Genomic DNA, 13403 nt, shown 5'->3' with positions numbered 1-13403 from the left:
CAAGGTCAGTTCTTGTGAATATCTAAATAAACAGGCCACTCTTGCATAAGAACAAAGTGATGCAATGTCCTTTATCACATGCTAAATATAATGTGGCTGTTGTATGGAGCCAACAAAACTGAGTATATATGGTAAAATGAAGGCTGCAATAAGCTCTAATTAGTTAACTCTATTTTACAAGCAAAATATCCTCTTTTAGGCACACTGGCTCCTTTCATGAGGTAAGTATCAGCCTCCTTATTCTGATTTCTGCCAAGTTATAGGAACAAAAAAATGCAAAAAATTTTTTTGAGACAGTAGTTTAAGAAACAGCTCTAACGCGTAGTTCGAGGAGGCCTAACCTCTCATAACCTCCTATAGTTTCTGTTAGGTCTCCTTGCCACTTCCTTTTTCTCTCTCTTTTCCTTTATTTTTTGTAATTATTGTGTGGCAAATAAAATAAAATAAAATAAATCTAAGAAACAACTACCGTTGAAGCAGTGACAATAAAAGCCTTTCGTTTCCTTGACAACAAACTTGGCCAAGCACAAAATGAATCTTTCCAGATTGTTAATTACTTGGAGATCAAACTTCCTGCATTTTTATATTTTCTTTACTTTTTTTTAGAAAGATGATTGAATTATTTTATCTTTCTTTCTCAAAAGCAAAAAATGCACCCATAACTAACAATAATTGTTAGTTGTGGGTGTATTATTATAATATTATTATTTATATTCACCTAATTGCAATGCGATTAAAAAGAGCAGAGAAATGATGGACACTGATGTGAGAGAGAACTCTGCCAGCTAATGCTCTCTGTTCAGCTTCCAAGGGAAATCCATTTGACTGAGTAATGAACTGTTGAAAATAATAAATCAACGAAACAAGTGAATTCTGAATATGAATACAAATCAAAGAAATGGAATCTTTGGAAACAGTCCCAAAGAATGATCAATAACAGAACTCAGAGTGTCCAATCCCATTCAGTCAAAACAGTGTCTAGTGGCCCTGTATATAGCCATCTCCCTGAATATCATAGTCACTGAACAACTTTCCGAAAAATTGTGCCTTAGATTTGACCTGTATATAGTGGTCACCTGTCAGTCAGTCTTTAGATTTCCCAAATCCAAAATTTCATTACTTTTTTATCAGTATGTATACAACCACCACTAAATTGGATTAACATAAAATCTTAAATGAATTATTGCAAGCTTTATTCAAGAGCTCATTAAGTGTGACAAGTGGGGCAGGGGTCTCGCAAAATACACAAGTTCATTTTTATACCGAATACAACTACATCCTATACATGCTTGTGACAGGGCTGTTATATTTTAAATATTGTCCCTACAATTGAAATGGAGTGATTATCTTCACATAAAAAGGTTATTCAATATCTTCCAGTGGAGTTTGAAGGAAACCTGTGTACAGTAGTCACCCTGTATATGACTGTCATCGGAACGTTCTCCAAGGGTGACCAACATAATACACCGATTTGACTTTATCATAAACTGTGACCAATTAAGTAAACTTATCAATGGTGCAACTGTATAGTTAAAAATAATATGCAGAGTCACATAAAAAATACATACCTGGCAAATTGCAGGAAGGAGACATTTGTTCAAAACTTCATCAGGTAATGCTGCACATTTGTCTGGATTCTAGAAAGAGGAAAGAGAAGAACCTTAAAACTTACATGTAAATTTTTGAATATGAGAGATTACTAATGTTTACCCGTAAAAGGTGTGCCCACCTCCCAAAAAATAAAACATGGATGCTTTCTTGATTGAGAAAACAAACAAAAACATTAATGGAAAATCATCACTGAGCAACATTTTATTCCAAGCCCCTCAATTACACTTTTATGCAAGGATAAGGCCGACTGTCCAAAAGTTCTTAGAAGTTAAACCACGTTCCGACACACAGGATGCTGAGCTGATAGCCATCCCTCTCAAGATTCACACTTGGTTTTCAAGCTTAGCTTGGCACGTGTATCTGTTTCAGAATTCATGTTCGGCTTGACATTTGGACAAGTTAAAGCAAACATCAGACTTAAAAATTATTGTGACATTCACTTTGATGACATTGTCATACCTGTTCAAAACATTTAGCCATAGTGTCCATCGTCAAGCCATTGGATTGACAGGCAAGCGTCACGTTTTCTGCTGACAGTGAGCACTGAAATGAAATGGTAATGAACATCAACTTCATGTATGCTTATTTGCAAGATACTGTAAACTTTTAGTTATAAGCCCTCCATTTATAGGCCTATCTACCCCTCTCCCACCCTGAATATACCCCGCCCACTTTAGCTTGTATTGAAATGAATTCCCCTTTTAATGCTTTGAGGCTCACAAAAACCATCAAAGTATTTGATCAGCACTGCTATGTGGCTTGCTTTGAAACATTTTTTTCTGTCCGGCTATAAGCCCCTGCCCCCATTTAACCCTTTAAGCCCCAATATCCACATACAAATTCTCCAAACTGATCTCCATACATTTCCTTCATGAATGAGTTGAGAGAATTTGATAAAAGATCAAGGCATTTCCCTTAGGTGATCATTTTATTAATTCTCATAACCTAATCTCTTTACATGGTATGGATATCGTTAGGAGAAAATTGACGTTAGTCACTATTGGGACTTAACCAGTTAAAAGCCCTCCTAAAACCCCTTACGAAGTTGTATAAGCCCAGGGCTTATAATCTGATGTTTACAGTACTGGTTTACAGTAAAGTCTCTTGTAATGGAAATCTCAATAAGATGGACACCTTGTTCCAGGCAAAAAGTCTGTGCCCATCTTCAAGAGAGTCGACAGTTACAATCACATACAGTAAATGAAATGAGAGTTTGAGTTTTGAGTGTATGAAGACATTCCCATGAAGAAAAGCAACCAGAAAGGACAGTCATGTGACTGTCTTTTTTTTTGGAGGGTGGGGGGGGGAGTCTTTAAGCCTGCAAAAGCTTATCTTTTCGGTCAAAACAAGAAATTAGCTGAAATATTTCCGCCCCAAGATCAAGTAAGCTCTCTGTGACTCTTTGCCTCTCAGAATTTATGAATACAGCGCTTACTACCGACAGCTGCACCTTGCTCTCCACTGATCTCACTTGTATTCAAAGCACCTGTACAGGTGTAGGCAGAGAAATGGCAAGAGGAACAGGAGAATTTACCATTTACATGTACCTGTATGAGAAATTTGTGGCTGGGGCACACATTTCTAATAGCTACATGTATAAAGTAGGCAATATTCCTTACCCTACAATCAGGCAGTCCTTCTGCCCTTTTTCTGTGAAGGACGAGGGGAAAAGGACAAACGAAAAGTTCTTTTTTTCCCTTGGCCATTTGCTGACTTTTTCACTCTCCCCCCAAAAAGAATAGCTGATTGCAGGTTGAATGTTCCTATCCCATTTGACCGGCCCTCCATGGTGCGTTGAGTAAATGTGCTCAGTAGACTAATATTAAACCTTGAATTATGAAGGGAAAAAGACTTGAATAAATGGGCAAGTTAAACTCACTCACTCACCAGAAATGCTGGCTCCTTAATAAAACTGGCCAGATCTGACACCACCATAGTGAAGTTATGTTCACTGAGGCTGACAATGCATTTCTTGATGTGATCTGTGCTTTCATGGTTTTGTTGGGAGTTAGATGATTCAAATGGAAGCTGCAAGGAAGAAATGAATTTTGAAATGCACATGAACATTTAGAAGCTATATTAGCTAAATCACAGAAAAAATTGTCCCTCTATGGTATAGTAATTGTAGCAATCAAACAGCAACTCTAGCAATCAAGAAACCTGACTGAGGTTGTTTTTCAAGTAACTTTTTTCTGTTACGTTATTTCTCGAAATTTTGCCATGAGTACAAGACGTAAGAATGTAAGAATCCATCAATTTTTAGCACAAAAACTGAGGACCTGATGACCATACATACAGACACCTATGTAAACTTCCCAAAAGGCACAAGGGACACTGCGACGGATGGTCGCAGCTAGCGAAAGTGAGTCAGGGAGTCATAAGACAAACAACATAACCGATCACCTAACCAGCAGAAACGTACCAGAAACAGGCTTAGAGAAAGTCTAACATGTTGATGAGATATTTATATTACTGACATTGAAATTGACCATATCAATTCAGCTGACACCACCTAGTTCCAGTGTGCAAAGAAAGTAGTGTCTGATAGCCCAGGGCTAGTGGATTTTGTTATCGGGCTAGTGAATTCTGTTTTTAACCTGCCCCATGGGCAGGTGATGTTTTTCGTGGAATTCGAATAACAGAAGAACTGTTAAATCAATTCTGCTCGTCAAACAGCTTTTGGGGCTAGTTGAAATGACGTCTGGGCTAGTAAATGCTAGCTTCAGCTTGCCCGAATTGCAAGCTGTTAAAATGAGTTTCTTTGCACCCTGTAGTTCTCACTTTACTTCTGCTCTGATGCAACACTGCAGTTTTCTTTTTTCAAATAAACCCCTTTACCCACATTATATGGGTAAACAAACTTGCTAAGAGTTCTAACCCCAACCCCCTACTGGCATTGTCATATGATTGAAATCAGGACTTTAAATAGTACAACAAAATTTCTTGTCATATACTTTCATCTATCAAAACTTTTGTTATCTTCTGTTGAGTTTTCTGTCACCAAAGCAAAGTTAACATGATAGCCCTCTCTGATTTTTTGTTTCCTAAAACATAACCTAAAGACTCGAATGGAATGACACGAGAATAAAGGCGGGAAAAAAAATCTCTTTATCCATTTCTGACAACATGTTCGAAATGATACACGGGGAAGAAATCATAAGAAAATCTCGACAATAAAACAACTCGGACATGGTCATTAACAGAAGAATCGCATTTCTCTTTCACAATAAAAATAAGGTTAAGTAAATTGCTGGATAAGCATAAATAATTGGTAACAAACTGTGCTCCGGCCTGATCGATGCCTCAAACAAATATTATCGAAACAGCCATCTGCTTGACTAGATTTTAATATCTTATCGTTCAAGTTAAAACGTTTTCCACCCAAAGAGTTATATCTTTACCCACAAATTTAATATACTAGAATATATAAACCTCATTTTATTCATTTCATGCAAACAATAGGCAAAAATTACTCTAGTGTAAAAAATTCCACCGTGCAATCAAATGCATAACCTTGTAGACCTTGAAAAACAGCATATGGGTTAATTCCTAGAGGACAGGAGACATTTTTAGAACGAATGCAATACATATCATCACTTTACCACTGAAAAACACTTGGTCTTTCAACAAGAATGTCTTACTAGGCTAAGAATTTTAAAAATCCAGATTGTAATTCCCATGCGGTGCCTTGGTAGTCGGCTTGCTTACTACTTGTAGCTGATTACGTCGTAAAAACCGCCGACATACTTAGAACACGCAAACCTACCTGAGCTCGGAACCTCCGCAATACGAGCTTGACCCAGTCATCGGACTTATTTTCTCGTTGCATTGTTCACTAGTAAATTTATGTATCGGATTTTACGAGCAGTTCTAATTCCGCTCGACATCGTTCAAGCTGCTCTCTATTTTGTCTGGAGCGAATGCAATCACCGGAAATGCGTTCGATTAGGTTCATCCCAAATATGGACAAAAGGCGGGCTAACACCCAAAAGAGACAACTTCCGGGAGTACCTTATGGGTAAGTACTTCATGTCAAGCCATCATATAATTCACTGGCGTAAGGTTAGAAAAAACAAACAAACAAACAAAAACAATCATCGTCGCAGACACTTCTACCTGTGATTCAAGCCAGGGCCTCCGTGTTCAAATTGGCACGAGTCAGATTTTATAAAGGAAGTTCCATGAAACGTTTCGGTTTTGTTGGCGTCACAAAAATGGGGATACTGTATTAACAAATCAACCGCAGTTAGCCATTCAGCTGGCCATTGGCTCATTACCCGCCATTGTTGTTGAGCATCAAGAGAGAATGAGCTACCTCAATGAACATAAAAAATTTCATCAGAGAGTCAAAAAGGTTTTCAAATGGAATTTCAAACTGTTACAAAGGTAACTAGACTTCAGTCCTGGCTTTCCCTCAGAGCTCTGCCTTTCTCTTGAATAGTGTTGGATGTCCAGGAAATTTTGAGCTGTCATTTTTGCCACCACTTGAAAGATACAGCTGATTTTTTACTTACAATAACGAAAAGTTACCATCAAACAAAGTTGACTAAGGTATTTCTCAATATTTCAATACTGTTGTTTGATTTGGATTATTTGTTCATACCGGGCCTGGAGCCCATCCTGCAAGTTAGGGAAAGTTCATTTAATATGACAAGGGGGGGGGGGGGGATGAAGATATTGAGGGAGGGGTCCGAAAATTTTTAGACACCCGAACGGGGGGCTCTGAAAAAATTGTTGCGCTAGGAGGGGGGGCTCCGAAAATTTGTATACTTCAAAACCAACACACGACATCATCATACAGATCGGATGGTTTTCAACTCAACAATTTAATGACCTGTGCAACTCAGCTATATCACGTGGTTTACAGATATAACAAATGTAGTTTCAGTAAATATTACACTCTTGTTCATCCCAAAAATGCTTCAGAAAATTTCAAAAATTAGAAATGCTCAAACTTTTTATAATAAAACCACATTGATTCAACAAGATTTCAAAATCTGCTAACGGGAACTATAAAAACGATGACTCTGTAACAAGAAATGTTAAGAAATGAAGGAGGAGGAGGGGGGGGCTCTGAAATTTTTTCGACTACCAAGGAGGGGGCTCCTAAAAAATTGAACCGCTAGCGAGGGGGGCTGCTAAAATTTCAAGCTTCGAGTTTCAATATCTTCATCCCCCCCCCCCCTTGTCATATTAAATGAACTTTCCCTTAGGCGCCTTCCCTCTACACCCCACACTACAGTAGTCTCGAGTAGTCATAGCAGCACAGCCAATTAGTGCGTCTCCACTCTTGACCCTCACTCTAGTACTTTGAACAAAGCATCTAGATATATTTTTACTGAAATACAGGGTTCCACCAAAATACTCTAAATATCTACGCTAAGCTAAAAAGAACCTTCAAAGGGTCAGGCCCAGCTTGAATCAGCAAAAACGTGGTAAGGTGGCCAAAGTTCTGGAAGTCAGGGTGAAAAGGGAAAGATCATTGAACTTGGCTAAATCCGGGAGAGTAAAAAAAAAAAATGGCGTCAAATCTGACGTTGTCTCAAGTTAACTTTTAAGGCTTTGCAAGCATCCCGGTGAACATTTTTTTTTTGCCTCTACTTACAACGTTGTGGGGGGGGGGGGGGGGGGGGAGGGGTACTCCGGATTCCAAGTGATGGGGATGATCCTCAGATTTATCATAGGTGTCATTTGCCGTTAACACAAATAACAAGACGACAATATTTACTATCCTTGAGAAAACTGCTTAAGGTGTCAAATCGTTTTGCTTTAAATCTGTGCACAGCTGACCATTTAGAAATCGAAGCCGAAATTACCTTTACAATTTCGCGCATTAGAAAGGCATACTCAACAATTTTTTCTCCCTATCAGGTTTTCAGATTTACGGAGTTTTATTGGTTCTGTGACAGAATTGGAATTCGGTGCGACTCTTGGTCATTTCGCCCAGGTTACTTTGCCCCTCTATTTTAGAATGAGGAATATTATATTTGGAACCCGCTAAATGACTCGAAAATAGGAGGCGATCTAGCGAAGCCAAAGCGGATTGTTCTAATGAATACCAAGGGAAAAAATCAGGTTTAACGGAGAACCTGTGACCATCGCAGATGTCATGGGTTTGAATCCCGTTTAAGCCTCAATTTTTTTGCAGGCTTTCTTTTCGCAACATCTTCACACAACTCCCAGTTGCGTAAATGACTGCAATGATCTTTCACGAGTTAAATTGATTTAATATTATTGTTGACTGTGTGTCAAGGATGTAACGTTTCCGTTGCAAACATATTATTTTTAATAATTTTAAGAAAGGAATTTCTTATGACAAGATCAAGAACCTTCCAAACGACAGAGAAAAATTAACAAGTCATAACTGTCGTTCAGATATTTAAGTGGCGAGCGCAGCATACCGTCACCGTCTGATATTCGTTAGTATTTCACTATTTTGAATGTACAGATAAGGAAAACGCGAATATCTGGAATAAACGCAAGCTACGTGACTGTGACAACAGGCGTACATAGCTGTGAAGCAGTTTTCTTTCGGAGTCTGTTCCATGTCCCTTGCTTGCAAATTCACCTTGTTTTCTTATTATTCTATATCGAAGGTTTTGCATCAAGCTTCGCCTGAAGCTTGCCAGCCTCTTTCCTCATTTTCCTGGCCTCGGGCCAATTTCCCTGCATGGTGTAAGCAATACCAAGAACTGTTAGAGTTCTCACAACCTCCGGGTGCTCATCACCATGAATGGTCTTATGTCCGTTTAAAGCCATGTCCAGAAATCGCCGCGCCGGCATGGTTTCGCCGAGAGAAAGGTACGCATGCCCTAGATCAGTGAGCGTGCTGGCCACATCGCTTGTGAATCTGCGGGTTTCTACTTCATCTGGGTTGGTAGGTGCCGCTGACTGCATAAACGAGAAGGCTCGTTCAATGTAGTCGCGACTTCTCTCCTTAAAGCCTAAGTTCCCGTATGTAGCACCCAAGGCAGAAAGAGTGCGGGCATAATCAAGCGGCTGTTTGTATTCACCAAATTTCTTTCGTTGAGCTTCGTAAATGTGAAGTGCCCTTTCTAGAAGCTCTCGACACCTCGCTAGATCGTCTAATGAGCTGTAAATGTCAGCTAAGCGCGTCAGAGTGGACGCCACCTCCAGACTCGATTCACCATACAGCTCTGTTTCAATTCTCAGCGCCTCTTCCAGTAATCCTCGACTGGACTCCAGATTTCCGAAAGAAGCGTCTATGGATGCTACAGCCGAAATTGTATGGGCGCGACTCCTAGGACCCAGGCTCTTCGATGTTCCAGCGGCTAAGATGTGATCAAGATGAGGCCTGAGGAGTCGGGCGAGTGTGCGTGTTTGATTGTCCTGCCCACATACAGAAGCTACGCCATTGACTGTTTTCAGAATACGCGCTGTGTGTTGTTGACAGTGGCGAACTGCGTCTTGAGGCTTAATTTTTCTGTATTCTTCTTTTCCCTCCACCTCATTATCTGCCAGCAACTGGCTGACATCTGGCCCTGAGAAGGGTGGGAGGGCTACTTTATCAGGGGCGTGGTCTGGTTGGGTGACAGGCAGATTGCGTGACACTTCTCCGAGGGAATTGCGGTATTCTTGGAGGGTCCTCTGGGCGTCAAAACTCCACAAGCGGCGAAACCACGAGCTTGAGTTATGCTTGTCTTCTGCTTGTTTCAGGTATTTAGCTTCAAGAAGGTACATTGTCCTGGACAAGAAGAGTTGCTGAAAGACTGAATGCACCAGAGGACTAATGACCACTGTCTCCACACCTGGCAAATACCAACAAAATCACTGTTTAGAAACTTAACAAATAGTCTGAGGGCGGAGGCCAGTCTCCTTAGCAGCTGCTCAGGGCCAGAGTCACGCAGTGCTCCCCGCCCCATGCTACGTGAAGGCAAATATACCTTATTTCAAAATTATGGCAATATTACTTTTCTTTTATCTTTATGTCACTTATTCCTCTTGGCTTTGATTGCAACTGCATCTGTATTCCACAGTACTTTTACCTTCAAATGAGAAACTGATGGCTAATTCTCTACTTTAGAAGAAAAGAGGGAAAATACTCAGGCGAAGTTAACTTAAACAGAGATTTCTTAAGGATAGGGAAAAAATGGCTAATAGCTGACCGGTGCGTCCAAGTCTCAAATGAACAGGTACTCGCCAAGAGGCCTTATCTGTTTCGGGAGTCTGAGAATCTTGCATGGTCACAATATAGTCTTATGATGTTACCCTAAACCTTAAGTGATTTATATGGTCCATTGTTTTTCTTTGAGAAATTGAAAACATAAGCATCCAAAAGAAAAGTGGCATGAAAAGGTTTGTCAATATAGTACACTGTTATCCCTTATGCAAGAAGTTCTCCAGCAGCCACAAGCAATACAAAAAAGCTATCTTCCAGTCTATATGGAATTTACACTAACATATTTTTTTAAATGGGTATTCTTAACCTTACCCATGTTTTCTATTTTCACCACAGACAGCAATGGACATGCCTTTAACATCTCAACCACCCCATCAGACATCTGAGGCATATCTGGAAGCTCAGGATTGAGCATTGCCTTGATAGCCTCTATATTATTTTTCACTGCAGTCATAAAGGACTCTAAATTCTTAGCGAGCCTCTTGATGGACAAAAACATCTCTTCTGCTTCTCCTGTACTGTCTTCCTTTTCAGCATCGCTGGACTGCTGTTGGCTTGGCAGCACAGGTCCACTTCCAGTCACTGGAGGAAGGCTAAAATCAGGCGTCCTTAAATGCAGTGCAATTAGTGTCAATGGAACTGGCCAATCAGGGTTGCATGTGCCAAGAAAGTCAAAAGTGTGGAGAAGATGGGGATTTTCTTGGACAAGATTTTTGGTTTCCATGGCAACGACTACACGCAAGACGTCCAACTCCGAATTAGACTTTGCACTTGCAAACTTCTGCAAATTGTGTTGTACCTCGTTTAGAAAGTCTGCACAGGAATAATCAGGGTTTCTAGCAGCTTTTGATTGCATGTAATGGCCAGCACTTGTAAGAGCTAGAGGGTTACCATTCAGTAGTTTAACAACATCTGTTCCTGCTGTCATTTTCTCTTCATCAAACCCACTTAACTTAGATAGAAGTATCACTCCATCATCAGCACCCATTCTAGAAGAAACCAAAATTTAAAAAAACTGTGAGGTTTGAATAGAATGTAATCTAACAAGTTGACATAAACAGTAACTTGTTAGTATTATTCTAAGAAGATATGAAATTTGCACATCCCATTGCCTTTAAACGGTACCTTCAAATTTTAAAAATAATCCTATGAGAGGACATGAACTTACTGGCAATGAATAGTCTGTACAAAAGCCATGTGCTTACAAAACAAAATCGTTCTTCAAGGCAGTCACGTTGTGTAGCAACTTCTAATCAGCGTGTGCCCTTTTTGTCACCGTTTGTTATGTGCTATAAGTGCTTTATGGCACATAAGGCTGGTTTGGAGGCCACAGGCAAAGTTAAAACTTTCAAAAATACTGTTCTGGAACTATTGTAATTTCTTGCAAAGATTAAGCAAGCAAATGTCGTAACAAAATTACCATAAAATGGAATTTTAAAAATGCTAGTTGTTTCAAAGTTATGCATTTTTTTGACATTTTAATTGAATGTTTAAATTGAATGGGAGATAACAAGTATCGACCCCAGTCCCTTCGGCTCTGAAGGTCACGCATTACTGCATGTACAAGAATGATAGAAATGACCTTACTGGCTCAAAAATTAAAACTTCATGAAAGTAAGTTGGAAGTAAAGATACTTTTTTTTGGACCTTGATAGAAATCCTTCCAAAAAAACAACACCAAAAATAAACTCTGACCAGCAAACAATGGAGAACTATGGCTTACAAAAAGAAACATGGACAGATCATGAGATGTATGAAAGATCGCTTTTAGAGCAGTAGAAAATGGCGGAAGAATTAGCTTATTTCATGACAAAGACAAGGCCGAACTGCTGCCTTAAAAAATAGCAAGAACTGCAAGAATACAACATGACAGATGACGCATGCTATTTGAAAAGTATGTGCTAAACTAAACATCCTTTTATCACCTGAACTTGCCGAGAAACAAGCAAATGACGATGGAAACTTAACATAGATCGGAGTAAGCATGTTTTAGCTTGTTTTTAAACTAAGAATGATTTTCAATGAATAATTAACAATTATTCCTCGAGCCCGAATGGGCTCTGAGTCAATTGACTCAGAGGCCCTGAGGGCGAGAGGAATAATAATAAAAATTATTGTTTTAGTAAAATCCAACTAGTTGGTCAAAAATATCAAGAATAAAAAAATTCTAGCTAGGTAAAAGGTAGACTTCAATCCTTTTTTGTCGCCAAGAAGCCCACACTTTTTGCTACTAGTGGGCTATAACATATAGCCTAGTAGTAGCTCAACCAATCAAAGCACAGCATTGATGATAGACCACTAGTTGGATTTTACTAATAGATATTACTGGATTTGGCTTACGTATAATCTGAAGAATTATGCAGATCTCAGAGAGTGTTTATACTTAACCTTCTCCCATAATATCAATATACTGACATCGCTAAGGGTGATACAGTTCTGTCAGGTTGTGTCCTATGGAAGGATATTATTACTAGTACCATGGTCTTTTACTTACCCTTCATCAACATTGTAGGTATTGTTAACCAACGAATCTCTTCTGGCATTCATTTCCCTAGCAACAAGGATAGTTCCATTTCCCCAAATTTTCCTTGAATCACTAGAAAACCATTGATTCAAAATATCAGTGTCCTTTAAATTCTCCAAAATGAGGATCCATGCTTGGCTATTGTGAAGTTTTTCTCTTACTGCTTCTACAAAGCAATCTAACTGCTTAATTTTGGACAAACTATTGAACTGCACCCCTTCTCCTGCTTTTGAAGTCCAGTCACTCTCAAGGCAGCCAACAGAAATTGCAAATCTTTTAATGTCAAAAAGAAAGCTATCTAGAGACGAAGCATTAACTGTTCCATACAAAAGGTTTCCTGGAAGAAAGTGAAAGCTTTTCTCTTCATCTTCGAAAAGTTTCTCTGCAAATAACCGAGCTAGCTGGGTTTTACCAGAGCCTGGGCTGCCAACAATATTTAAAACAGTCGGTGTTCCGCCTTTTTTGAGTTGATTATGGAGAGATAAAAGATCTGAAAGCTCTCTTTCACGTGGATGTGCATAGTGAGTGGGGACAGGGGGGAAAGACTTGACTATCACTCGTTTCGTTTCGTGATTCTTACGAACGTAGTAATAAATTGTGCCAGATATGCCAAGAGTACCAAGAATCCAATACTTCAAATGTGGGTTCTCTCTCCACGATTTCGGTTCATCTTCGTCTTCGGTTGTTTCTGTTTGCCTTGCAGGTTCAGCTGAAGTAGAATATAAACAGCCTCTGTTGTATCTTTGCGGAATTTGGTTAAGCAAAATTCTTTTGCGGAGCCCTGCTACGACTGCAACTCGCAAACGAAGCCCAATTCGTCCATTTAAAAAACGGTAAAACATTGCAAATATTCTGTAATTCTGTCTCTCGCGGCAAAGCTCAACTGGTGGCGGCCATCTTAGATTAGCACGTGCATACTTTCTTACCCCACACCACTGAAAACTTTTATTGCGTTTGCAAATTTTTCACCGTGTACCATATTCGGGTCACTAAATTTCCACAATTGAAGAATTATGACCTAAACGAAGAAATTCGCTTCAGAAATTCAATATTCTCTTACAGTTTCAAACACATTTTTTTTAGAATAAGTTGTCCCCGTGTCTACCCTCCCTGACATACATTTACTGC

General features: G+C 39.4%; 2 protein-coding genes across 2 annotated transcripts in view; both read right to left on the bottom strand.

Annotated features, from left to right (window-relative positions):
- LOC140951515 (neurofibromin-like) overlaps nucleotides 1-5520 on the bottom strand; it is a 54706-nt gene extending 49186 nt beyond the window's left edge. Inside the window, exons 1-5 of the mRNA XM_073400773.1 lie at nucleotides 5378-5520; nucleotides 3499-3639; nucleotides 2071-2154; nucleotides 1569-1637; nucleotides 719-837 (exon numbers count right to left, since the gene is read on the bottom strand). Coding sequence (XP_073256874.1) covers nucleotides 719-837; nucleotides 1569-1637; nucleotides 2071-2154; nucleotides 3499-3639; nucleotides 5378-5440 — 476 coding nt within the window. The 5' untranslated portion in view covers nucleotides 5441-5520. The remainder of the gene's footprint in view (nucleotides 1-718; nucleotides 838-1568; nucleotides 1638-2070; nucleotides 2155-3498; nucleotides 3640-5377) is intronic.
- A 2002-nt stretch (nucleotides 5521-7522) lies between these two features.
- On the bottom strand, nucleotides 7523-13162 carry LOC140952303 (uncharacterized). The gene is made up of 3 exons (XM_073401727.1): nucleotides 12246-13162; nucleotides 10064-10740; nucleotides 7523-9380 (listed from the first exon to the last, which is right to left on the bottom strand). Exons 1-3 carry the CDS (start codon nucleotides 13115-13117, stop codon nucleotides 8197-8199), a joined length of 2733 nt encoding a protein of 910 aa, XP_073257828.1. The 5' UTR covers nucleotides 13118-13162; the 3' UTR covers nucleotides 7523-8196.
- Between the last annotated feature and the right edge of the window lie 241 nt (nucleotides 13163-13403).

The sequence above is a fragment of the Porites lutea genome, chromosome 11 (genome assembly GCF_958299795.1).
Source record: "Porites lutea chromosome 11, jaPorLute2.1, whole genome shotgun sequence".
NCBI classification, from domain to species: Eukaryota; Metazoa; Cnidaria; class Anthozoa; order Scleractinia; family Poritidae; genus Porites; species Porites lutea.
This window is presented reverse-complemented; position numbering and strand designations above follow the sequence as displayed.

Excerpts from the sequence above, each read along its gene's own strand:
- LOC140952303 (XM_073401727.1), bottom strand. The coding sequence starts at position 13,117 with ATGTTTTACCGTTTTTTAAATGGACGAATTGGGCTTCGTTTGCGAGTT. Across the intron at positions 10,741-12,245 it reads ACCTACAATGTTGATGAAGG|AATGGGTGCTGATGATGGAG; the intron begins GTAAGTAAAAGA and ends GGTTTCTTCTAG. Across the intron at positions 9,381-10,063 it reads GGTGAAAATAGAAAACATGG|GTGTGGAGACAGTGGTCATT; the intron begins GTAAGGTTAAGA and ends GGTATTTGCCAG.